This window comes from Acanthamoeba castellanii (genome assembly GCF_000313135.1).
Source record: "Acanthamoeba castellanii str. Neff unplaced genomic scaffold scf7180000084577, whole genome shotgun sequence".
In the NCBI taxonomy this organism is placed as follows: Eukaryota; Discosea; order Longamoebia; family Acanthamoebidae; genus Acanthamoeba; species Acanthamoeba castellanii.
This window is the reverse complement of record NW_004457606.1, coordinates 22,405-43,683: the sequence shown is the minus strand read 5'-3', so window position 1 is coordinate 43,683 and position 21,279 is coordinate 22,405. Positions and strand designations below refer to the sequence as shown.

The window sequence follows — 21,279 nt, the reverse complement described above, 5'->3', positions numbered from 1 at the left end:
CGACACACACACACACACACACACACACACACACACACACACACACACACACACACACACACACACACACACACACAACACGACACGTAACACGACAACGTTTAAAAGTTAAGTTTTATTTAAAGCGTTCAAGCTTGAGAGGGGAGGGAGGTACCCGGATGCCGGCCTCCTTCTTCCTGGCCTCCGGCGTGGGTGTAACGAGGAGATCGGTGTCCACGTCGCCTTTACCGTCACTCTGCTCACGCGTCGACTCCCCTGTTTCAACCGCTCCACACGTGAGCACGGTGCGTGTGCGTGTGCGGTGTGTGCGTGTGGTGCGTGTGGTGCGTGGGTGTGTGCGTGGTGTGTGCGTGTTGCAACGGTTGCGGTTGGCGGCGGCGCTGGCGGCACCTGGTGGGAGGTCGCCTAGGGCAAGGGGCACGGGCTTGGTCCGGCCATCGAACTCGATGTAGTTGTGCGTCACTGTGGTCCAGTCACGCGTGAAGACGTCCAGCGCATCGGCAACGAACATCGGCGCGCCCCGAGCCTCCGCCTCCTTTGTTTCCCACCCGAGGCCTCATTAAATACTTGCGTCTCGCTTATTTTATTTTCTTCGGCTTATAAATAAATAAAGCGCCCAACTTATAATTTTACTTTACATTACAATACAATTATTTATATAAAAATAAATAACAATAGCATTAAATAAATTGCCTGCAAGGGCCAAAAATAAACATACAATACTAACTAATTATATGTTTTTTTTTAAAAAAAAAAGAAAGGGCGGTACGGAGGAGTCAAGGGCCGAGCGGACGGTGCGTCGGGCGCGCGGGGTGCGCTCGAGGGCGAGGTCGTCTCTGGGGAAGGTGAGGAGGACCTCGCCGCCGGCAGCGGCCTTGAGCAGGGCGGGCGCGCTCAGTCGCTCCTCGAGGTCGGCACAGCCGGGGCGCCCGCCCTCGCTCGCGTCTGCTGCAGCATTTCCCGACGAAGAGCCTAGGCTCGCGGGCGGCTTGGAAGATGAAGATGAAGATGATGAAGGAGAGTCCGGGGGTGACAAGGAGATGTTGGGGCGGTTGATTGTGGGGGAGCTCAGACCCGACGAGGGCAAGCGGCCCGGCTGCTGGTGGCGCTGGAAGGGTGTGGGACTCTCCAGCCCGCCACTGCTGCTGCCCAGAGGCAATCTTTCCTTGCCCTTCTGCTCCATCATCAGTTGGCGGCAACTGTGGGCGGTAGCTCGAGCCAACACGAAGACCAAACTGTTCGTGTTGCTTGGGGCGCCCTAGGAAATTAAAATTAAATTGACCGGTTAAAATTCCCGCTATTCAAATTTTCGGAATTGTCGAAACAGTTGGTGAAAGAGATATCCTCGGAAAATCAAAGAGAAATTGAAAAAAAAGAAAAGGATGAAGAAGGAGCACAGAGGGAAGAGGGGGGAGGACGGTGGTGCAGGTGTGCTGGCGGCTGGTGTGAGCTGCGTGGCGGCTGTGGGTGCCGACGCGTGCCTGCCATGGCTGGGCACGCTGCTGTGCGATGGGGCGACGTTGGAAGAAGCCACCCGACCCAACCTCCTCGTCTTCATCTGTGCACATCTTCTCCTTTCCCTCCCTCTCCTGCTCAAGCTTCGCATCGTACCCCCTCCCCCATTCTTTTTCTTTGCATTTCTATATTTAATTAAATAATTTATTTATTTGTTCTCAGCGACCAGCCACGGCGGCGCTTAGCGTGGTGGGCAGCAGTGGCCTGTTCTACGCCGTCGCCGTCCTGTTTGGTGCGCCGTTGCTCTCGTACGCCTCTCTTCCCTGATAAACGTGGCGTTCACCGCACATCATAGGTTCAACATGTGCTCAAGCGTATCTGTTATGTGTGTGCAGGAAGGGCGACCAAACCCTCTTGTGGGCGATACTGATGGCCGTACTGGCCGTGCTACCACTGGCCGCAGCGGGCTTCTCACTCGACTCACCCTTGGTCTGGCGTGGGTGTGTCCCGTGTGTCATGTGCCGTGAGTGCGTCTTGTGCGAGTGCGTGTGCCGTGCGTGTGTGTTGTGAGGTCTGCGTGTTTCATTGGTGCCGGCCCGCTCACTGGCGCGCACGTGAGTGGCTTTCATTCGTGCAGGTGGCTCCACAACGACCCAAGGGAGGTTGTGGCGGTGTTGGGGGCTCTTGGCGCTGTGCTCGGTGCATGGGTGGGAGCGTTTCCGTTCCTCTGGATTGGGACCGGCCCTGGCAACCCTTCCCAATCGCATCCACCTACGCCACCCTTTGGGGCCACGCCATCAGCCACGCGCTAGCCCTTATCTACCTCCTGCTTGCAACCCTTACCTCTCGCCTTCATGTTCACTGAGCTGCACTCTGTTCAATAGACCTATTTCTCTCTGAAACACAAACACTACCACCTGAGATCTTGTGCTGTAGAGCCATCCTGGCCCAACAGAGCTGGTTAGTTAGTAATCGGCTTCGTGATGGTAAACAGGTTCAGGTTGCATGTGAACTGTTGTGCTCAATTTGTGTTCGTTTGACTCTGAGGATTGTTTTTTTTCAGGTTTTCTGTTCTTTTTCCCACCAGCGCAAGCAACACTCACTGCAGCAAGAAGCAGGATGAAGAGGAAGGCAGCAGAGAGCGTTGATTCGGCCAGTACGGCGGAGGGAGAGTCCGCCACGCAAGTGGAGACCACCCCGGCCAAAGCTGCCGAACAATCAACCGAAGAAATCGCTCCGGAGGCGAATGGCGAGATGAAAGATGCAGGCTCCGCCCCTGCCGATGCCAAAACCGATGCATCGTCCGCCACGCCCACCACACCCAACAAGAAGAAGCGAAAGCGAGGCCGCAAACCGAAGCCGAAGCCGGTCGAACCTGAAAAATCGCAAAATCCCGAAGATGGTGATGACGAGGCGGCAAAGAAGCTGCGGGCCACGAGCGGAAGCAAGAGGAAGCGATTGGCCAAGAGGCGGAAGATGGAGGAGGAGCAGAAGAAGAAGGAAGAGGAGGAGCAGAAGGCAAAGATGGAGGCCGAGAAGGAGCAGGAGTTGAAAAAGAAGGCCGAGGAGGAGGCCCAGCAGCGGAAGGAGGCCAAGCAGCAGCGACGGGCCAAGTACCTGGTGCGCGAGGACACCGGACCCCGCAGCCGCAAGGTACATTTGATTTTTCTTTCATTCTTCTCAAATTACAACAAGATTTAGCTTGAGATTAATGCCAATAATAAATCCAATAACATTAGTATTTTTCTATGTGTTTGTATCGGTTGTGTATTATTAAATATATGACATATATTTGTATTGATACATCATTTATTCTTTTTTTATTTTTTTTAATTTGATTAAATACACTGCCCATCTAAAAACGCTTTGTGGCCAGATCTGCTACGGGTGCCGAAGGAGAGGGCACAGCCTCAAAGGTATGCGAGCTCGCACACCGCCGTGGCGGTCATGGTGGCAGCGAGCTGAGCTGAGCTGAGCTAACATTGTGGTCGTGCCGTGCTGCTCCGCGTTCGATAACGCAGATTGTCCGGATGCCGTGGCCGGTGCTGCGCCTCCGGCGGAGGATGAGGACGCGGGAGTGGAGGGGGTGGCACCCAAGGAGAAGGACGACGCCGGCCAGTACTGCTTCAACTGCGGCAAGACCGGCCACACGCTGTGGCACTGCCCCGAACCCAAGGAAAACGGTAATCAGCCGCTCCTGCTTTATTGTTGTTTTTTGTTATTATTTGTTCTTGCATTTTATCATCATTTATATTGCTATTTCTTTATTGTGGCTGCCCAGCCATCTTACCTTTTCTCCTTCCAGGCGGCTTCAAGTTTGCCAAGTGTTTCATCTGCAAGGAGCAGGGCCACCTCTCCGGCACCTGTACGTCTCACCGCACACGCACACGCACACGCACACGCACGACACGACTCGCAGGGCTAACCACGGCTTGGTTGATGGCGTGTGCGCAGGTCCGAAGAACCCAAAGGGCGTGTACGTCCACGGTGGATCGTGCAAGTACTGCGAGTCGGTGAACCACCTGCAGAAGGACTGCCCGCAGCACCCCAAGATCAAGAGGCGCGAGTGGCAGGAGCAGCAGCGGCGCGAGGCCGACGCCGCCGCCGGACCCTACGGCGAGCTCGATCCCGAGGGCTTCGGCTCCCAGCCCGCCAAGCGCAACAACTACGATTCTGGCGGCGGCTATGGCGGCGGCGGCGGCGGCGGCGGTGGCTATGGCGGCAACCGAGGCTACGGTGGCGGGGCCGGCGGTGGCTACGGCGGCAACCGGGGCTATGGCGGCGGCGGCGGCTACGGCGGCAACCGGGGCTATGGCGGCGGCGGTGGAGGCTATGGGGGTGGTGGCGGTGGAGGCTATGGTGGGAACAGGGGCTACGGCGGCAGAGGCGGTTCGTCCTACGGGGGCCGAGGAGGTCGAGGCGGTCGCGGAGGCGGCGGATATGGCCGAGGCGGCAGCCGGCGAGTCGACTTTTGAAGAGTCATCCGTGTGGCGTGGCCCCAATACACACCAATTTTTTCCAGCCCTGTGCGCACGACACGACACACAACCAAATGACACGACACGACACACGAATCATAGAAAACGATTTCTATGATGCAGAGAGTAGAGTATCAATGTTGATCGGGCACATTGCGCCGTGACGATCAGATCGATCCGAAGATGCCGCTGCCGCGGAGGAGAAGGGCAAAGATGCCGAAGAGGGCGTACTTCCACAGGTACTTGAAGCGGAAGAGCACCGCGTAGATGCCGTACACGATGCAGATGTGGAGATACCACCCGAACGTGATGAAGAGCGAGATAACGAACAGGAGCGCCGCCGCGGCCAGGTTGTCCGTCAGGGTATACTGCTCGGTGGGCCTCGTCGGCCTGGCGCCGTCCGCGTGCCAGCGGAAGCCGAAGCTGGTGGCCTGCTCCTGGAAGTTGTACCACGCTCGCCTCTGCGGGTCCTTCAACGTTTCAAAAGCTGTCGTAAAACAACACACGACACCACAACAACACGACACACAGGCACACACGACACACGACACACGACACACAACACAGTTGGGTAAGACGAAAAGCCGCCCAGGTAACATTCTACGCGCACCTTCGACGACGCGCAGGAAGCGGACTTGAGCGGCGGCCCGCTCGGCGGGTCCGGCCTGCTTGGGGAGCTTGTCGGGGTGGAGTTCGAGGGTGAGGGTGCGGAAGGCCCGCTTCAGCTCGGGCAAGGTGGCGTCGGTGCCCACGCCGAGCACCTCGTAGTGAGTCTTCCCGGCCAGCTCGGCCTGGGCGGCTGTCGTCGCCTCCTCTTCGGTCAGCGATGATGACGCGGCACCAGCAGAACAGCAGCAGAGCAGCACGACCACTGCGGCGAGCACCCACCCCCGTGTTGGCGCCATCAGATCAAAAAAAATAGAAAAGAAAATATATGGCTGAAGAGAAAAAAAGAGAAAAAGAGAACAGGAAAAGGATTGGATTAGTTGTGCATCCAGATTCGTGAGAAGAAGCAAGAAGAGAAGATGTCGAATCAGGGCAACATGCAGTGCCACAGGTGTGGCAAGATGGGCCACACGGCAAAGAATTGCTCGCGGCCCCCGGATTGCTTCCGATGTGGCCAGTCGCACTACGCCCGCGATTGTCCATCGGCCCCCCGGCCAGCTTGCTACAAATGCGGACGCACAACCCACATGGCGCGCGATTGCCCCACGGGCGTCAACTGCTACAAGTGTCAGAAGATGGGCCATTTCGCCAAGGATTGCACAGCCGACAACCTCAGAAGTCGACGTACGATGCAATTCCATCCTTCCTCATCGCTCACATTTATTCATCATCATCATTATTATTAATCAATTTTTTGCTTATTATTCATTTTTTTATTGGACTTTTTGTGGTAACAGGAAGACCGGTGGTGCCCGAGATAACGGCGAGCCAGCTGCCGCCCGTGATCTGCTCCCACTGCAAACGGAGAGGCCACGTCGCCGCCCAGTGCACAGCCGGCGAGGTCCAAGAGTTCGACGACTTCAAGGGTAACCCTTCGCCCTTCCCCTTTCATGTCCCTGCTGTGTGCGGTGGTGCGTGTGCGTGTGCGTGTGCGTGTTCGAGGCTCACGAGGTGCTTCTCTCCTTGTGGCGCAGACTCGCTCGTGATGCCAGATCTGCTGGGCCAGACCAAGCGAAAGAAAGTCGCGGAGCCCACCGAGGAGAAGCTGGAGCTCGAGAAGGCGCAGAACAAGAAGAGGAAGGTGGTGACGACGCAGATCCTCATCATCCCCAAGAACAAGAAAGGAGGCGAGGCCGCAGGTTCGCCTGCATCGCTGGAGGGCGTCGTCACGACCAAGCAGCAGCACGAAGAAGAACGAAAACGAAAAGCGGAGGAGGTCGACAATGGAAACGCGAAAGCGAAGGACGAGGGGGAAGACGAAAGTGGAGGAGGAGGTGGAGGGCTCTTTTCCCTCATGGCCGACTACGGCGACAGCGAGGAGGACGAGGACGATGGCGACGGCGATGGCGAAGGGAGTGGAGGAGCAAACAAACAACAGGAGGAGGAAGTACCAACTTCAGTAGTGGCGGCCAGCGAAGGAACAACACGAGAAGAGGACGGGGAAGAAGAGGAGGATGGGGAAGAAGAGGAAGACAGGGAAGAAGACACCAAAGTGGCCGCTGCTGGGGAAAAGTGTTTGGCTCAATGATATGATCTGTCGTGTCTGCCGCAGGCCAGCAAATAAATATTAAATATTCAAACTAAACAAAGGAAGCTCATGAGCGCGTGGTGACGGTGTGCGATGAAGATGAAGGTGAGCAAGCAAAAAAGGATACGGCACGGTGGATTCCCGGGTGGTCGCCCACCCCAGTACTAACACCGCCTGGCGCAGCTTAACTTCGCTGTTCGGATGGGAAGCGGTGCTTTCTGCGCAGTATGGCCGTATCCAACATCTCATGATCCATGTGCACATCACAGCCTCTTCCTCCCCCCCGCCAACCTCTGTTGCATCGGCAATATTGTGGACCCTTCGTCCACTGCTCACCCGCCGAGCTGCCGCGTCCTGACCTGGCTTGAGAACAAAGAACGTTCAAAGCGAAGAGGGCGCGGCAAATGCGAAGCGGCACAAGAAAGGTGACGTAACCAAGCCACCGAAGGGCGACAACAACGGCCGAGGCCGCGCAACCGGACTTTGGATACCGGCCGGCTTTTAAAAGCCGTTCGCTGTTGCCGGCCAGACCATTCAAACTCGAACCGCAGCCGGAGCAGGAGCAAGCACACCCCACCTGGCCTGTCCGCCCACACGAGCACGTCCAAGTCTTCCACCCCAACTCAACAAACATGAACGGAAACGCCAAGTGTGCTATCTGCGCCAAGACCGTCTACGCTATGGAGCGCATGGACGCCGACGGCATGTCGTTCCACAAGGTACCTTACTTCCGGCCCATCTTCGACACACGAACAAGGCATTTCCTTCGTCGATCTTAAACAAGAAGAACAACTACAACGAGATGGAAGCTGACACACTCCTTTCATCGCCAACAGACGTGCATGAAGTGCGAGGAGTGTAACTGCACCCTCAAGCTGGGCAACTACGCCTCGCTCGCCGGCAAGTACTACTGCAAGACTCACTTCAAGCAGCTGTTCAAGCTGAAGGGTACACTACTCCTCCTTCTTCCCATCAACCGCGTTTCGTCGTCCCTCTTGTTGGCTTCATTCTTTTTAGCTCCGGCGGCCGATCGGCGCCTGTGTCGTTGTCAGGGACAGCCTGCCTCGTTACATTTCGCGTCAGTATTCGTTCAATATTATTTCAATATTTATTTATGTATTAATATTTTATTTAGTAGTATTTGTAAATAGAGCTAACACAGTAATGCTGACAAATCGCCGTTGTTGGGTCGCACAGGTAACTACGACCAGGGCTTCGGTCGCGAGCAGCCCAAGATGAAGTGGCAGAAGGAGGGTGGCCTGGGCTTCGGCTCCGGCAGCCAGAGCATGCGCCAGACCTCGTCGGCGCCCGTCTCCCCGGTCTCGTCGCCCGTGTTCCCGCGCCGCACCGTGGCCGAGACCAACGCGCCCTCGCCGCTGGCCCAGAAGCTCGCCGACTCCAAGGCCGCCGCGGAAGCGGCCGCGACCGAGGCCGAGGCCAACGGTGGCGCGTCGCCGGCCGAGGCCGAGCACGCCCAGGCCGAGGATGCGGGCCGACGGCAGTTCGCGGAGGACCTGGCTGCGTTCGAGGCCGAGCGCCGCCGGTTCGAGCAGGAGAAGGAGGAGTTCGAGGAGGCGCGCAGGCAGTTCGAGGCCGAGAAGGAGCTGCTCGACCAGTCGGTGGCCCAGCTCGAGGCCGAGAAGAAGTTCCTCGAGAACGAGAAGCTCAGGGTCGAGCAGCCCACCGCCTAAGCCACTACTCGCCACCACCACCTTCTTCTTCTGCACTACTCTTCATCTCCTCACCATCAACTACTACTTGTACTTTAGTCGGTCCTTTAGCCTCACGTGTTCGCCCAGAGGTGGCGGCGCGTAGAGAGACAATGAACGCCTGTTTTGCTATTCACAAGAGTCTTCACCATCCTGAACGAGGCGAGCTGGCCTCTACTCTATCGAGGGTGGCGGCGCACGCACGAGCTGCAGCATGGCTTCTTCATCTACTCGGTGGCGAAACACCTCCGTCCCTGCTTGTATTGCGTTGTCAGTCGTTTCGTTCAACTGGGGTTGAGGGTATACATGTAGGGCGTTTTCGAACCGTTGAGGTGTACGACGGGGATGTGGAAGCAGTAGCGGTGCATTGTCTCCTCATCGCACTTGAGGATGTCCACCTCCTTCAGCTCAAACGGCACCTGCGCCCGCCACAACAGCACCATCATCAGCTCAACCGCCACCAGTAAGCAGCTGCAAGGTGGTGTTAAGGGGGGGGGGCGAGTGCCTGAGTCCTGACGCGCTCGAGCACGGCTTTGGCCTTGTGGCACAGCGGGCAGTCGTGCTTGGTGTAGAGGGTGACCTCGTGCAGGTGCTGCGGCGACGTGGCTCGGAGGCCTCGGCTGCACTGCAGTGTTGACGGGCGGCACGACATCAGCGGATGCCATGGCCCCCACGGGCGCAGGGGCAAGGCCGACCTTGTTCGTGTGGCGAGCATCATGATGTCTATTGATCTTCCACTTTCCCTTTTCTTTTCTTTACTTCTTGGTCTTTTTGGTTGGCAATCTCAACGACAGATTGCACAAGAAGATTGGCGAGAATGGAGGCATCCAACCCTGGTGAAGGGTCCTGGATTGCACGCGGCATTTGCTTGGCCCCAGTAATCTTGACTGTGGTCTACGCCCACAGAAGGACACTCGCCAGGCTCTGGAATGGTCCGGAGGAGAGGGATGAGAAGGGACGAGTGATTGCACCAGCGACAGCAGTTGCGCCACCGTCGGCAGCGGCGCTTCCATCTCCTTCGCCACCCCGTCCTCGTGCTGCGTCGCCTTCAAGCGCTCGATTTGTGGAGGACAAGGAACGCGATGAAGATGAAGCGCAAGCCGAGTTGTACATAATCCAACGCACGATCGTTCGACTGGCGCGAACTGGCGATGTAGACGGTCTAATCGCCCTCCTCGAGTCAATCGAAGAAGAGGAGCAGAATAGAGCAGGGCACAGCGATACACAAGCCTGGAAGGAAGGCCAGTCGTCATCCACCGGCCCCACTACGCCGCACGACCATCTTCTCAACTTCATCTTTGATCTTCCTACACGGCCAACCGCGCATCGTCGAACCCACACCGAACGTAGAGCGAGGCGTCGAGTCCAAACCTCGACGAGCGAGGCCGAGGCTGAAGCCGAGGAGGAGCTCGAGCCCTGCGAAGACGAACGGCACGGTGCCGAGGCGGGCTGCACGCCGCTGTTCGTGGCTGCTCTGAACGGTCGTGCGCAGATGGTGCAGCTGCTGCTCGAGCGCGGCGCCAGGCCCGGCCTTCGATCGACGCGCGGCGGCGTGCATCCCCTCTATGCTGCATGTCTCGAGGGCCACGCCGACGTCGTGCGGGTCCTGCTGTCGAGCGGCGGCGATGCGGCTGTTGACGTCAACGAGATCGGCGTCGAGGCCGACGGCAGCACGGCGCTGATGGGCTGCTGCGAGGGCGGACACACAGCGCTCGCTCGGCTGCTGCTCAACCGCGGGGCCGATGTGGGGGCGCGCGGGCGGAGCGGCGCAACGGCCCTGTTCTACGCCACCCAGCAAGGACACGACCACCTCGTTCGACTGCTGGCTTCGCACCACCGATGCGACGTCAACGCTCGCAAGAACGACGGATCGACCGCCCTCTTCCTGGGTATATCATCACACTCATCATCTTCACGTTCTTGGTGGGCTTCTGGCGTTCTTATCCGATCATTGTGGCGTTGGCAGCGGTTGTGAGCGGACGGGCGGACATTGTGCGGATCCTGCTGGCTGCCGGCGCGGACCCGAGCGTGCGAGCGAAGAACGGCGATACGCCGCTCGACATCGCCACGAAGCTGCGATCTTGCTTCCCCGCTGTCTACGATGCGCTGATGGACCACAAAGAAGGCACTGGGTGCGTGCCAATCGGTTCATCATCCACATCAAGGAGCTAATGACACCGCGATCGTGAGCAAGGGCCGCGTTTTGAATAAAGGAAACAGAAAAGAAATGATTTTCCTTACTATGGTTGGTGGTGCGTGGAGAGCGAGGAAAGCTGGCCGGTACTTCCCTCAAGCTCTACACCCATGTTACGCGATCGATGAATCGGCCCGAAGGGGTGCGCTTGCCCCGGGAAGGGCAAAGGAGCCACCACTACTTGCACATCCTTGCACCAGCACAACTGATAATCATTCACAAGCTTCATCTCCTACGCGACTAGAAAACCATGCAAAAAGCGTTCGATAGACTCAACAGCATGGCCAACAGGGTGTCAGGCGACCACACGCGCAAATCAATGGCTCTTCAAGCAATCTTAGTCCTCCTCGTTGTACGTACCCCTAACCCTCCCAGCTCAACTACGTGCTGAGTTTCCTATCTTCGGCACTTCTTCGCAGGTCCTGCGCGTCGCCTATGCACTGTGGGCAGTTGTGCATCTCTCCTTTACGTCGCTCATGTGGTCATTGATCGTGCTGAGCGTTCTGTTCCTGGGCTTCACCGCAACCCGCAACCGCCAGAGATTCCTTCTTCTCATCGTACGTTGCTTCTTCTCTCTCCTCTCCCCCTTCGCTTGAAGCCTGGCACGTAGTGCTGATGTCTCTTTTTCTGCGCGCCTACCAGTACATTGCTGCCATGTGCGTCGTGATGGCCCTCACCGCGCTCGGTCTCTTCCTTGTACTTCTCGGCGAGGTGCTCACGCTGTCCGTGGACCTGGTCGAAATCATCGTCGACGGCTGCTCCCTTCTGTTCGAGGTACACGCCACAGGCCTCGTGCTGGGCTCAGGCTCCTCTTGGGCTGTGGGCGACTTTCAAACACAGCCGTGCAGCTTTCTGAGTTGGTCTCTGTCAACTGACACCAACCTCTGCAGTTGGTCACCATCGCGCTGGCGTACAACCTGTACCTTCACCTGGACCCGCGCAACAACGGTACACAGTCGCAATCCAAGCTCTTCGTTCTTCGTACTTCTCACGCTTTCGTTTTTCGTTTCTCTCTCTCTCTCTGGCATTCAGTCACGTTGGACGAGCTGGGCACCGAAGCCAGCCAGGCCTACCCGAACGACCACTCCATCAACATCGACCTGCAGCAGGTTTACGACCTTCCCCCCCATTGAGCTACGCGTCGTGCTGGCCAACTACTAACCTCTTCACTCTCTTTCTGTCTCTGCAGGAGTTCGAACAGGGCAACATGGACAAGCTGGCCCAGGAGCCCAGCCCCTACGCCTTCAACGCGCAGGTAAGTTGTCTCACCCAAGACGCATTGCCGTGGGATTTCTCTGCTCGATCAGCGCTTGGCCACTAACAAACCGCGCTTCCCTCCACCTCTTCAAGTTTGCTCCGATGCCGATGCAGGTGCAGCCGAACATTGTGTACAGCCCGTACGTCTACCCGGTGGTGGGTGTCGACCCGAACCTCTCGCAGGCCGAGACCATGCCCCACGCCGACGTCAACCCCTTCCAGGAGCCGCCCAAATAGGGACAGCCCCCGCCCCGATTCTCGCCCCTCGTAGGTGTACAGCGGCCAACAATATTTGTTTGGCCTTCCTTCGCGAGGCAACAACCACACTTGTTCATCTTCTTGGCCGTATCGGTCTTGATCAGCTGCTGATGTGGTCGTCGTGGTCGCCGCCGAACATCTTCTTCATCACCCGCCGGCTGCCCGCACGTAGCAGCGATTTCTTCTTCTTCTTCGGTTTCGTCTTCGTCTCCTCGTTCGACTCCTCACTCCCTCGGTCCTTCTTCTCTTTCTTCGTCTTGGCCGTCTTCGTCTTCTTCTTCGTCTTCGTCTTTTCGCTGTTGTCGTCCCCCTTCTTCCGATGTTTCTTCGTCGTCGTCGTCGTCTTGTCAGCAGCGCTCACGAGCTGCGGCGTAGAACGCGAGACCGCCGCCAGCTGCTGGAGTTGCGTGCTCGCCGGCTCGCCCGTCGTCGGAGCCGTGGTCGCGGCGGCCGGGACACCGGCGTAGGTGCTGGGCGTGGCCAGCGAGGGCCTTGTGGGGCTCTCCTGGGCCTTGTTCGACTTCGCTTGTCTGCCGGCACCCGGCTCATGCTCTGCGAGTACGCCGCCGCCTTCGTCTTCGTCTTCTTTCTTTGTGTTGACTTGCCCTCCTCCCCTTCCTTCTTCTCCTTGCGCGCTCGTCGTCGTTCCTCCCGCTCGCGCTCCTTGTCTCGCCTGCATTCCTCGAATGCTGCCAACTCATCGACCGCCCTCGCTCTCGTCGTCGATGATTGCAACTCGGCCGTCGTCTCCATCGTCTTCTTCGCTTTCTTCTCGCTCTTCTTCACCTTCTTCGTTCTTGTGGTCGTGTCGACAGACGAGGCCGAGCGGGTGGCCAGCGTGGCCGACAGGCGGCGCGGGGTGAGGTGGTACAAATCCGCCAGCTCGCGCGCCCTCTTACTCTCCTCGGCCCGCGCCGCCTCCTCCAGCTCGCGCTCCTCGAGCCACTGCGCCTTCAACGCTCGAATCGCCGCCTCCTCTTCGTCATTCGTTCTTGTCGTCGTCTCTTTCGTTTTTTCCGTCGTCTTCGCTTTGATCGCCGTCTTCGCTTTCGGCCGCTTGGCCAGGAGCTCGGGAGCGCTCGGGGGCTTTCGCTCGCTGACGGCCTTCCGCTCCGTGGGTGCTTTGGATGCATGGGAACGCTCGCTCCACACGACGTCGACCAACGACCGCGGAGGCCCGTCGGGCGCGACCAGCGATCGCGACGACATCAGGGGCATCGGTGATACGAGTTCCTCGTCTTCTTCGCTCTCGTCGTCTTCTTCGCTTTCGTTCTTCTCCCCGCGGCTCGCCTTGGGCTGGTCCAGTTCGGAGTACTTGGTGACGATGAAGGCCAGTAGCTCCTGCGCGTCGATCGTGAACTCGTCTTCCTTATTGGCGTGCTCCGCGTCTTTCTCGCTCTCGTCGTCGGCGTCGAGGCGGGATAGGTGCCACCGATCGTCGTTGCTCTCCTTGGCCTGCGTCTCCATCGTTGTACACTGCATCACCACAGACTTCTCCGTCTCTTCGTATGTCGTTACCGCTTCGTTCTTTCGCGCTTGGTTCGCCTCTCTCGCGGCTTCAGATCCGTCGGCCTCGTCGTTTTCGTTCTTTTGTCCCGCACCATCGACCGCCGCCTCTCCGTTTTCGCTCTTCTCCGCCTCTTCTTCCTCCTCTTCTTCTTCGTGCTGCGGCTGGTCCCCTCTGAGGCCCAGCAGAAGCTTCGACCGCTCCTCCTTCTCCTCCTTCTCCTCCTCGGCGTCGAGGCTCTCCTGCCGTCTGCCGACGCCTTCCTCGACCTCGTCGTCTTCGTCATCGCTCGGTGGCGACAACACTCCTTCTTCATCCTCCTCATCCTCACCCTCTTCCTCTTCATCGTCCTCTTCCCCCATCACGACCGTTGTGCTCGCCTCGTCATTGTTCTCTCTTCCTCGCCCACTCCTCGCCTCTTCCCCGGCCCCCTCGCCTTCTTCCGTCTCCGCTGTCTCAGACGTCAGCTCCTCGGCCTTGGGCTCAGCCTCGGGCTCGGACTCGTCTTGCCCGGTCCGCTCGCTCGGCTCTTGTGTCGAAGCTTCTCCATCAGCGCCGTCCTCCTCTTCGATGTGTCGCGCCAGCAGCTCCGGCGGCGGCGCCAGTGCTTCGCCGGGCTCGGTCTCGTCGTCCTTTTTTGCCGTTGTCGTCGTCGTCTGGTCGATCGCCTCCGCGCTGGGCGGCTGGGGCTCTTTCTCGTGGGCCTGCATCGTCATCGCGGCCGTCGGGTCGCTGACACCATCGTCTTGTCTGGGCTGGACAGTCTCGGCCGCCGGCTCGGCCTCGGCGCTCGTCAATGAAGCGGCCTCCTGCTCCGCGAGACAGACCCTGGCGCTTGCCTTCTGGCCCTCGGCCTCTGGCTCCTCGGCGGCTCCTTGGGTGGGCTCGTCATGGAGCGTGGTCGCTGCCGGGTGCTCCTCCGCTGGTCTGCCAGTGGTCTTCTCGTTCTCGCTCGGTTCGTCGTCGGCCTTCCCCTCGCCGTCGCCATCCGCATCGTCTTCGCAGCCTGCCGTATCGCTTTCGTTCTTCTTCGCTTCGTGCTCCCCCTTCCTCTGTATGCCAGGAGAGTGAGATTAAATCTGATGCTATATAATATTTATTTAATATTTAAGAACACTATGGGAATAGAACATAGATAAATAGGATAAATAAATATATAAACGAATAAACAAATAATAATGATGATCAAGTAATACACAAGGGGTACCTCGGCAGCGGCGAGGACATGGTCGTAGATGGCGACGAGGAGGGCCTCGCGGTGCGCGACGGCGCGTTGGGCGAGGCGCAGGCGCTGCCTCAACTCCGCCACACGACCGACGGCGTGCAGGAGGGCCATCCGCCGTGCAGCCACCTCGCGTTCGACCTCGCGAGCCTGCAGCTCGACCGCCCGCGCTTCCTCCAGCGCGCGGACCAGCTCGTCGTTGTCGTCTTCATCAACTTTGGCCTTTTCGGCCACGACCGGCTCCATCTTGTTGAGCACGAGGTAGTCCATGTTCGACTTGACCTTGGCGGCGTCGTCCACCTGAGTGACGCCGTCCATGCCACTCCGTCGTACGCCTGTGTTCGCTCCGCTTTCGTTCTTTTCGTTTGTATTTTCTTTTATGTGTCTTAATTACAGCGCCGCACGATGATTGGGCTCTTTGTTGGTGAGCCGTTCCCCCGCCCACATAGTTTGCCCCGCGGTGTGGTATGGTACTGTCCTGTGCAGGGGACTCTATCGTGGTCCCAAACTCGTTACCAGTTTGAGGCCACCCTGCAACCCTCCGGCCAGCCGCATGTTGCCCCTCGCTCGGACGACGTGGCACCATCTAAGGTGATGGGATCGAAGGAGAATGCAGGCAGGCCCGGGCCGAACACCGTCAAGAAGGAGGAGTAGAGTTGCGAGAGGCGCCGACAGTTTCTGTCGACCACATTGCATTTTGGCGCGAAGTGCCGAACGGCAACAAGTGTTTTTTCTTTCTGGCATCTTTTTGAGGGCACTCGATTTTTGTTTCATTCTCTGCCGGCCGGAATGGAGACCTCGCCCGTTCGAGGGGGTGGTACCAGGGCGTCACCTGCTACGTCGCCCAACGGCAAGCTCGCCCCCTTTGCAGCAGGTATGCTCATTCGAGCTAATTTGGACCATCCAATCAGGTTTTTTTAATTTTTTCTGAATAACATAATGTTTTCTAACATTTAGGGAATATTATTTGTAAATTTTAATTTGTCAAACTTAATTCTATAATGTCTCTGTGCACAGAGTCCAGCCCTCGCCGTAGCAAAAGGCAACGGGCCAAGAAGGGCGCCGATGACAAAGGCATGAAGCAGCTCGACCTGCGGCAAATGCAGCACCGCTCTCCCACCAAGGCCACTCGTGCCGCTGCCGCCGTTGGCAGCGCCGCTGGCTGCGCCGAGCAGAAGCCGATCGTGATCCGGGACGACGTCGATCCGAAGGCCACCACGATCGCACCGAACATCACCACCAACTCCATCACAGCCAAGAAAAAGACGCTCAGGGCAGCGAGGAAGAAGACCGGCGGTGACGATGAGGCCGTGCCGGCATGCGCCAGCAGCGCCAGTGACCAAGTCGGCACTGCAGTTGGAGGCGATGGCGATGGCGGCGCCGTGGAGGCGCCGTCTGGCACGCTCGGCGAAGAGAAGGAAAACCTGAGGCAGACGCCACAGACCACTGCAGCTGCCGGCGCCACAGCGGTGGCGGGCATGGCGGGATGGATCATGCGGCCCGGTGCGCGCAAGGCTGCAGCGGCCGAAGCACCAAAGGCCAAGGCCCCTAGGAAGACGCGCGCCAGACCAGCGAGGGACGCGGCCAAGGGTGAAGTCGCTGCCGCGGCGGCCCAGCCTGCGCAGCCGCCCGCGACCGTGGCCGACGGTGCCGCGGCTGTAGATCTCAACAACGCCGGTCCTGGTACCGCGCCGGTGCCAAAGAAGCAGCGGAGCCGGCGCAACGTTAAAAGGCGGACGCGAGCGAGTCGGTCCTGGCCCCGAGCCAAGCCACGTCAGCAACGGCCGAATCCACGTCATCCTTGTCTAGCCCCACCGCCGAGCAGCCGCCAGAGGAGACCGCCACCAGCGCCAGCACTGGTGGTGAGACTCCAAACGCGCGTGGCCGTGGTCGAGGCAAAGCCCGGCAGCCGCGCAGGGCCAAGGCGACGCGCAGCGACAACGCGGAGGAGGAGACGAGCAGCGACCTCACCACGCCCACGTCGAGCCAGGACGACGAGCAGCAGTCATCGCCGTCGCAGCGCCGCAGCGGGCGACTGCAGATCAAGCGCGGCGCTGCGCTCGACAAAATCCGGGAGCAGGAGACGCTGCTCCGCACCGCGGCCCTCGAGCAGCAGCAGCAGCAGCAGCAGCAGCAGCAGCTCCGGGACGCCGAACAGAGCCCGGCGCGCGGCGGCGGGAGCGGGTCGGAGGGCTCCGAGGGCCACAGCTCGCCGGGCGAGCAGGGCTGGATGTGGAAATCCAGCGCCGCCGCCGGGCGGACGAGGACCAAGCGCGGCGGCAGCGGCAGCGGCAGCAAGGCGGAGGGCGAGGAGGTGAGGCTGGCCTCGGTCAAGCCCAGGAGGCGATTGCCCATCGCGGCGTTGCCTTTCACCACCGATCTCCCTGGTACCGCACACGACCAACGACACGACACTCACTTACACATGGCACACGTGCAAGACACGAGCTAATGCGACGACGCGCAACAGAGGCGTCAGCGGGACAAGAGAAGCTGATGTTGCGGCTGAAAGTTCCGCCCAGCCTGCAGTTGGAGATGCGATCTCTCGGCGAGAGCAAGACACAGTGCGTGTGTCGTGCCGTGTGTTGTGTGCGGTGTGCTGTAGCGTGTGTTATGTCGTCTGTATGTGGCGTGTAGCATAAAATTAACTTACACTCGTTTTCTCTAAAGGTCGGCTCCTGCGTCGCCAGCGGGCGGTAGTCGGTTGCGAGCGACGAAACGGAGCAAACGAAAGCGAGCGGGAGGCAGCGACGACTCAGGCGGGGAGGACGGCAGCTATAGCGCCAACGAGGCCACCCGGTCGACAGCATCGGGCAACGACAACGAACCGCGCCGCAAGCGACGACGAAAAGTAGACGCTGAGAAGGACCTGCCGCAACCTACTTCCACCGGCTCCAAGCCACGAGGGCGCAAGAAAGCGAAAGACGAAGGTGCTTTTTTCATTCTTTGTTCTTTCGCTTTCGTTCTTTGTTGTTTGGGCAGAACGTGGGCTATATGTCACTCACTCGAGTGCTGGGGCTTGAACGACGCAGTGTCGGAGGTCGAACCGCAGCCGGTGGTGGGCGGCGAGGAGTTCTTCATGACCAAGGAGCAGCGCGAGGCCCATCGCCAGGCCAGGATGAAGGAAAAGCTCAAAAAGCGAGTGCGTCACCACAGCAGGCGTGTCGTGTTGTTGGCCGTGTCGTTGGCCGTGTCGTTGGTCGTGTCGTGTCGTGTCGTGTCGGTTTTGGCTGACCTCGGCCATTACAAACCAGACGGAGGAGTCGAAGAAAGTGGACCTCAAACTGACGCATGGCAAAGAGGCCCACCCGTTTCTCATGCCACGCAAGGCGCCCGCCTCCGCATCGTCGTCCAGCGGCACGACCTCTTCTTCAGCATCGTCAACATCGTCGCTCTCTACATCGTCAATGAACCTCAGCCTCAGCCTGTCGTCATCCGTCGCCTTCCTGCCGCTGCCGCCGCCCGTGCCGAGCCACGTGGCCCAGCTGACCGCGCGCGAGGAGGCTTTTCTCGCCTCCTTCGGCCCTGCCACGTCATCACTCCTCCCGCCCGTCGATGTGCATTCCACGCATTCTGACGCGCCCGCTGGTTCGCTGTTCGAAGGAATGCGAGGTATGGACCAGCTCCGCGCGCGGATGATCCGTGCCGCTGAGGAGCAAGAACGAAAAGCGACGACGTGCGCCTGGCAAGCACCGGCAGTCTCGAGACGGAGCCCTGCGTCGATGACGCGGCGATGGTCGTTCAAGTGCTGGATGCCATCCACGCGCTCTTCCCCTCGACAACGACCACCGACCACGGCCACGAGCGCGCGGTCGAGGCTCAGCACCTCCTCGCGGCCTACCGGTGGAAGCACGACAACGCCAGCGGCAGTGCCGGCGGTACCGGCGGGATGACGTCATCGAGCGAGAGCGCGGCGGCGTGTCGGCAGCTGTGGACGGAGAAGTACCGGCCCAGGTGCGCGCGCGATGTGATCGACCACGGGCCGGGCATGGCTACGCTGGCCGGGTGGCTGGCCCGCTGGAAGAAGGGCGTGACCGCCAAGGCGACGAAGACGAAGACCAAGAAGACCAGCCGGCGGCGAGCCAAGTCGAACGAGGACGACGACACGATCTATAAGGCCAACCTGCTCCTCCTTCAAGGCCACACCGGCATCGGCAAAACGGGTGCGTGTGTCGTGTCGTGTCATGTTGTGTGTCGTGTTCGTGTGTCTGATGGTAGAGTGGCGCGTGTGTCGTGTCGTGCAGCGGCGGTGTATGCGTGTGCGGAGGAGTACGGGTTTCGTGTGCTGGAGATCAATCCGTCGGTCGAGCGCTCGGGCGCCCACATCAAGCACCTTGTCGAGGAGGCCACACAGTCCCGTAACGTCGCCTCCCTCTCATCGGCGTCGGCGTTGTCGGCGGTCGCCCCGGCCGGCGGCTACTCCGTCTCGCCCTCCCCGCCCACCGCCCAAAGCGAAGCCGCCCGGTTCCCAACCCCTCCCCCCGCATTCTTCACATACCACGCCTGACACACCGCACACGCACACGCGCAATGGCACACGCGCAGGTGCTCGTTGGTGCTGTTTGAGGAGGTGGATGTGGTGTTTGCCACGGACAAGGGCTTCTTCTCGGCGCTCCGAGAGCTGTTGCGCATCGCCAAGACGCCCGTGGTGCTCACCTGCAACGCGGTGACTGACGAGGTGGCCGACCTCCTGCGCGACGTGTCGCCCCACATCGACCTCCGCTTCGGTCCCGTGCGCCACGCCGAGCTGCTGCTCCACCTGCAGCTCGTGTGCCTGGCCGAGGGCCGGCGCTGCGCCGACGTCGTCGCCCAGACCAACGACGTCAAGCAGCTCATCGAGCACGTCGGCGGCGACGTACGTCGCAGTCTGCTCGCCCTCCAGTTCTGGCTGCAGAACGGCGGCGGCGGCGGGTTCGACTATCTGAGCTGGCTCGGCCTGGGCGGACACGACTCGCTGGCGTCGCTGCTGCTGGCGGGCACGACCGGCGAGCGGTTGCGATTGACCGCGCAGGCGCCGATGTCGATGACGTCGCTGTTGCACTGCAACCTCTTCTCCTTTTTCCCGCGCGTGGGCGCCCAACCGGAACTCGCGGCGGCCGCCCCAGCCTGCCTGTTTGTCGACAGCGGAATGATGTCGACGACAACGACAGCGACCACAACGCCAACGACAGAGGCGCCGGCGCAGAGCGCGGTTGCTGCTGTCAGCAGGGACAGGGCGCTGGCGCTGGTGCCGATGATGGACGGGCTGGACTTTTTGTGCGACGTGCTGAGCTTCAACGACGCCGCCAACACCAAGCGACGCAAGCGCAAGATCTTCGTCCACCACGGCATGGACATCACGCCCGACGCCATGCTTGGTACGCCTTGGCACATGACACACGACACGACACGACACGACATACACGGCGCACACAACACAAGGAATGTGCTAAGGTGATTGGTTGGTCGCAGGGCGCGAGGTGGAAGCGGCGACGGCGGTGCTCGGGCTGGCGTGCCTGCCTGCGGCATTCGCAGAGGAACACGTCGAGGAGCTCGCCATCCCGCACAAGCACAACAAACAACTCACCCTACGGTTCGTGCTCTCAGCAATTTCTGAGGTTACATATCACCTTCTATTGGTGTCATTCCTGATCGACGACACGACACGACACGAACGACACGACACGACACGACACACACCAATATGCGCACAGGGAGGCCCACAGGGCGGGGTACGAGGCGGTGTACGGGGAGGTGGTGCCGAGGGTGCAGCACGTCTCGCGGTACGGCGGCATCGACTGCTTCGGCATGGCGCAGCACATCGCCCAGCTCGACGCCCTCAACCACCAGGCCAAGGAGGGGCGACGCAAGCGACGGTACGCGTGCGTGTGTCATGATGTGTTGTGTATGTGTGTCATGTGTGCGTGTGTCGTGTGTCGTGTGCGCGGTGGCTGAGTGTGTTGAGCGTGTAGGCACGTGAACTGCCTGGGGCTGGAGGGCGGCCAGCACGCGTGGCTGATGCGCCACGCGTTCCCGTTGGTGCCGCCCTCGCTCGTGGACCCCATCCACCAGCGGGACCGTCTACGCGCGCAAGCCGCCGGCGAAGGGGCCGATGGTGGTGATGATGACATTCAGCCACCGCCGGTGACTACAGCCAACGACGCCATTCAAGACCAACACGAGGCCCGAGCTCAAGATGATGAAGAAGGTAAAAGTGAAGAAGGTGAAGAGTGTGAAGAAGGTGAAGAAGACGACGGCGTGGATGGCATGGAGCCTTCCAGCAGCCAAGGCGAAGAAGAAGAGGAGGAAGAGGAAGAGGTTCGAGAAGAAGAGGCGACAGAGGAGCCAAGCCAAAGCCAAAGCCAGGAGGGAGTGCGGGAAGAGGAATGCAGCAGCCAGTTCGTTTCGATGGAAGATGAAGTGGCGGCCTATGAGGACGAAAGCGAAAGCGAAAGCGAAAGCGAAAGAAGGCGAAGAGAAACAGGATAACTCAGCAGTGGGAGGCCGATGAAGGTGAAGCTGACCA

At 59.7% G+C, this 21,279-nt stretch overlaps 9 protein-coding genes and 1 pseudogene across 9 annotated transcripts in view; 6 read left to right on the top strand and 4 right to left on the bottom strand.

Moving 5' to 3' along the window:
• The window catches only part of ACA1_046090 (DOCK family protein), a gene marked incomplete at both ends in the record, with an annotated part of 9,104 nt that extends 7,921 nt beyond the window's left edge, over positions 1-1,183 (bottom strand). The window contains 3 exons of the mRNA XM_004347692.1: positions 155-255; positions 391-535; positions 770-1,183. Of these exons, the coding sequence (XP_004347742.1) occupies positions 155-255; positions 391-535; positions 770-1,183 (660 nt within the window). The remainder of the gene's footprint in view (positions 1-154; positions 256-390; positions 536-769) is intronic.
• A 199-nt stretch (positions 1,184-1,382) lies between these two features.
• ACA1_046080 (uncharacterized protein) lies at positions 1,383-2,267 on the top strand (the record flags this gene model as incomplete). Its single annotated transcript, XM_004347691.1, has 4 exons — positions 1,383-1,607; positions 1,678-1,763; positions 1,851-1,955; positions 2,093-2,267. The coding sequence occupies 4 exons, from the start codon at positions 1,383-1,385 to the stop codon at positions 2,265-2,267; spliced, it is 591 nt and encodes a 196-aa protein (XP_004347741.1).
• Positions 2,268-4,600: 2,333 nt separating this feature from the next.
• Positions 4,601-5,338, bottom strand: ACA1_046070 (DnaJ domain containing protein; the record flags this gene model as incomplete). Its single annotated transcript, XM_004347690.1, has 2 exons — positions 4,601-4,920; positions 5,044-5,338. The coding sequence occupies 2 exons, from the start codon at positions 5,336-5,338 to the stop codon at positions 4,601-4,603; spliced, it is 615 nt and encodes a 204-aa protein (XP_004347740.1).
• Positions 5,339-5,607: 269 nt separating this feature from the next.
• Positions 5,608-6,632, top strand: ACA1_046060 (uncharacterized protein; the record flags this gene model as incomplete). The annotated part of the gene is made up of 3 exons (XM_004347689.1): positions 5,608-5,723; positions 5,837-5,965; positions 6,074-6,632. The coding sequence occupies 3 exons, from the start codon at positions 5,608-5,610 to the stop codon at positions 6,630-6,632; spliced, it is 804 nt and encodes a 267-aa protein (XP_004347739.1).
• Positions 6,633-7,259: 627 nt separating this feature from the next.
• Positions 7,260-8,318, top strand: ACA1_046050 (LIM domain containing protein; the record flags this gene model as incomplete). Its single annotated transcript, XM_004347688.1, has 3 exons — positions 7,260-7,346; positions 7,464-7,575; positions 7,825-8,318. 3 exons carry the CDS (start codon positions 7,260-7,262, stop codon positions 8,316-8,318), a joined length of 693 nt encoding a protein of 230 aa, XP_004347738.1.
• Positions 8,319-8,620: 302 nt separating this feature from the next.
• On the bottom strand, positions 8,621-8,988 carry ACA1_046040 (glutaredoxin family domain, DUF836 protein; the record flags this gene model as incomplete). The annotated part of the gene is made up of 2 exons (XM_004347687.1): positions 8,621-8,755; positions 8,866-8,988. The coding sequence occupies 2 exons, from the start codon at positions 8,986-8,988 to the stop codon at positions 8,621-8,623; spliced, it is 258 nt and encodes an 85-aa protein (XP_004347737.1).
• An 840-nt stretch (positions 8,989-9,828) lies between these two features.
• Positions 9,829-10,508, top strand: ACA1_046030 (Ankyrin repeat containing protein; the record flags this gene model as incomplete). The annotated part of the gene is made up of 2 exons (XM_004347686.1): positions 9,829-10,225; positions 10,303-10,508. 2 exons carry the CDS (start codon positions 9,829-9,831, stop codon positions 10,506-10,508), a joined length of 603 nt encoding a protein of 200 aa, XP_004347736.1.
• A 272-nt stretch (positions 10,509-10,780) lies between these two features.
• Positions 10,781-12,024, top strand: ACA1_046020 (uncharacterized protein; the record flags this gene model as incomplete). Its single annotated transcript, XM_004347685.1, has 7 exons — positions 10,781-10,822; positions 10,950-11,087; positions 11,173-11,304; positions 11,421-11,478; positions 11,563-11,639; positions 11,720-11,785; positions 11,908-12,024. The coding sequence occupies 7 exons, from the start codon at positions 10,781-10,783 to the stop codon at positions 12,022-12,024; spliced, it is 630 nt and encodes a 209-aa protein (XP_004347735.1).
• Positions 12,025-12,402: 378 nt separating this feature from the next.
• On the bottom strand, positions 12,403-15,092 carry ACA1_046010 (uncharacterized protein; the record flags this gene model as incomplete). Its single annotated transcript, XM_004347684.1, has 2 exons — positions 12,403-14,604; positions 14,760-15,092. 2 exons carry the CDS (start codon positions 15,090-15,092, stop codon positions 12,403-12,405), a joined length of 2,535 nt encoding a protein of 844 aa, XP_004347734.1.
• Positions 15,093-15,563: 471 nt separating this feature from the next.
• Positions 15,564-21,242, top strand: ACA1_046000 (annotated as a pseudogene).
• The last annotated feature ends 37 nt before the right edge of the window (positions 21,243-21,279 follow it).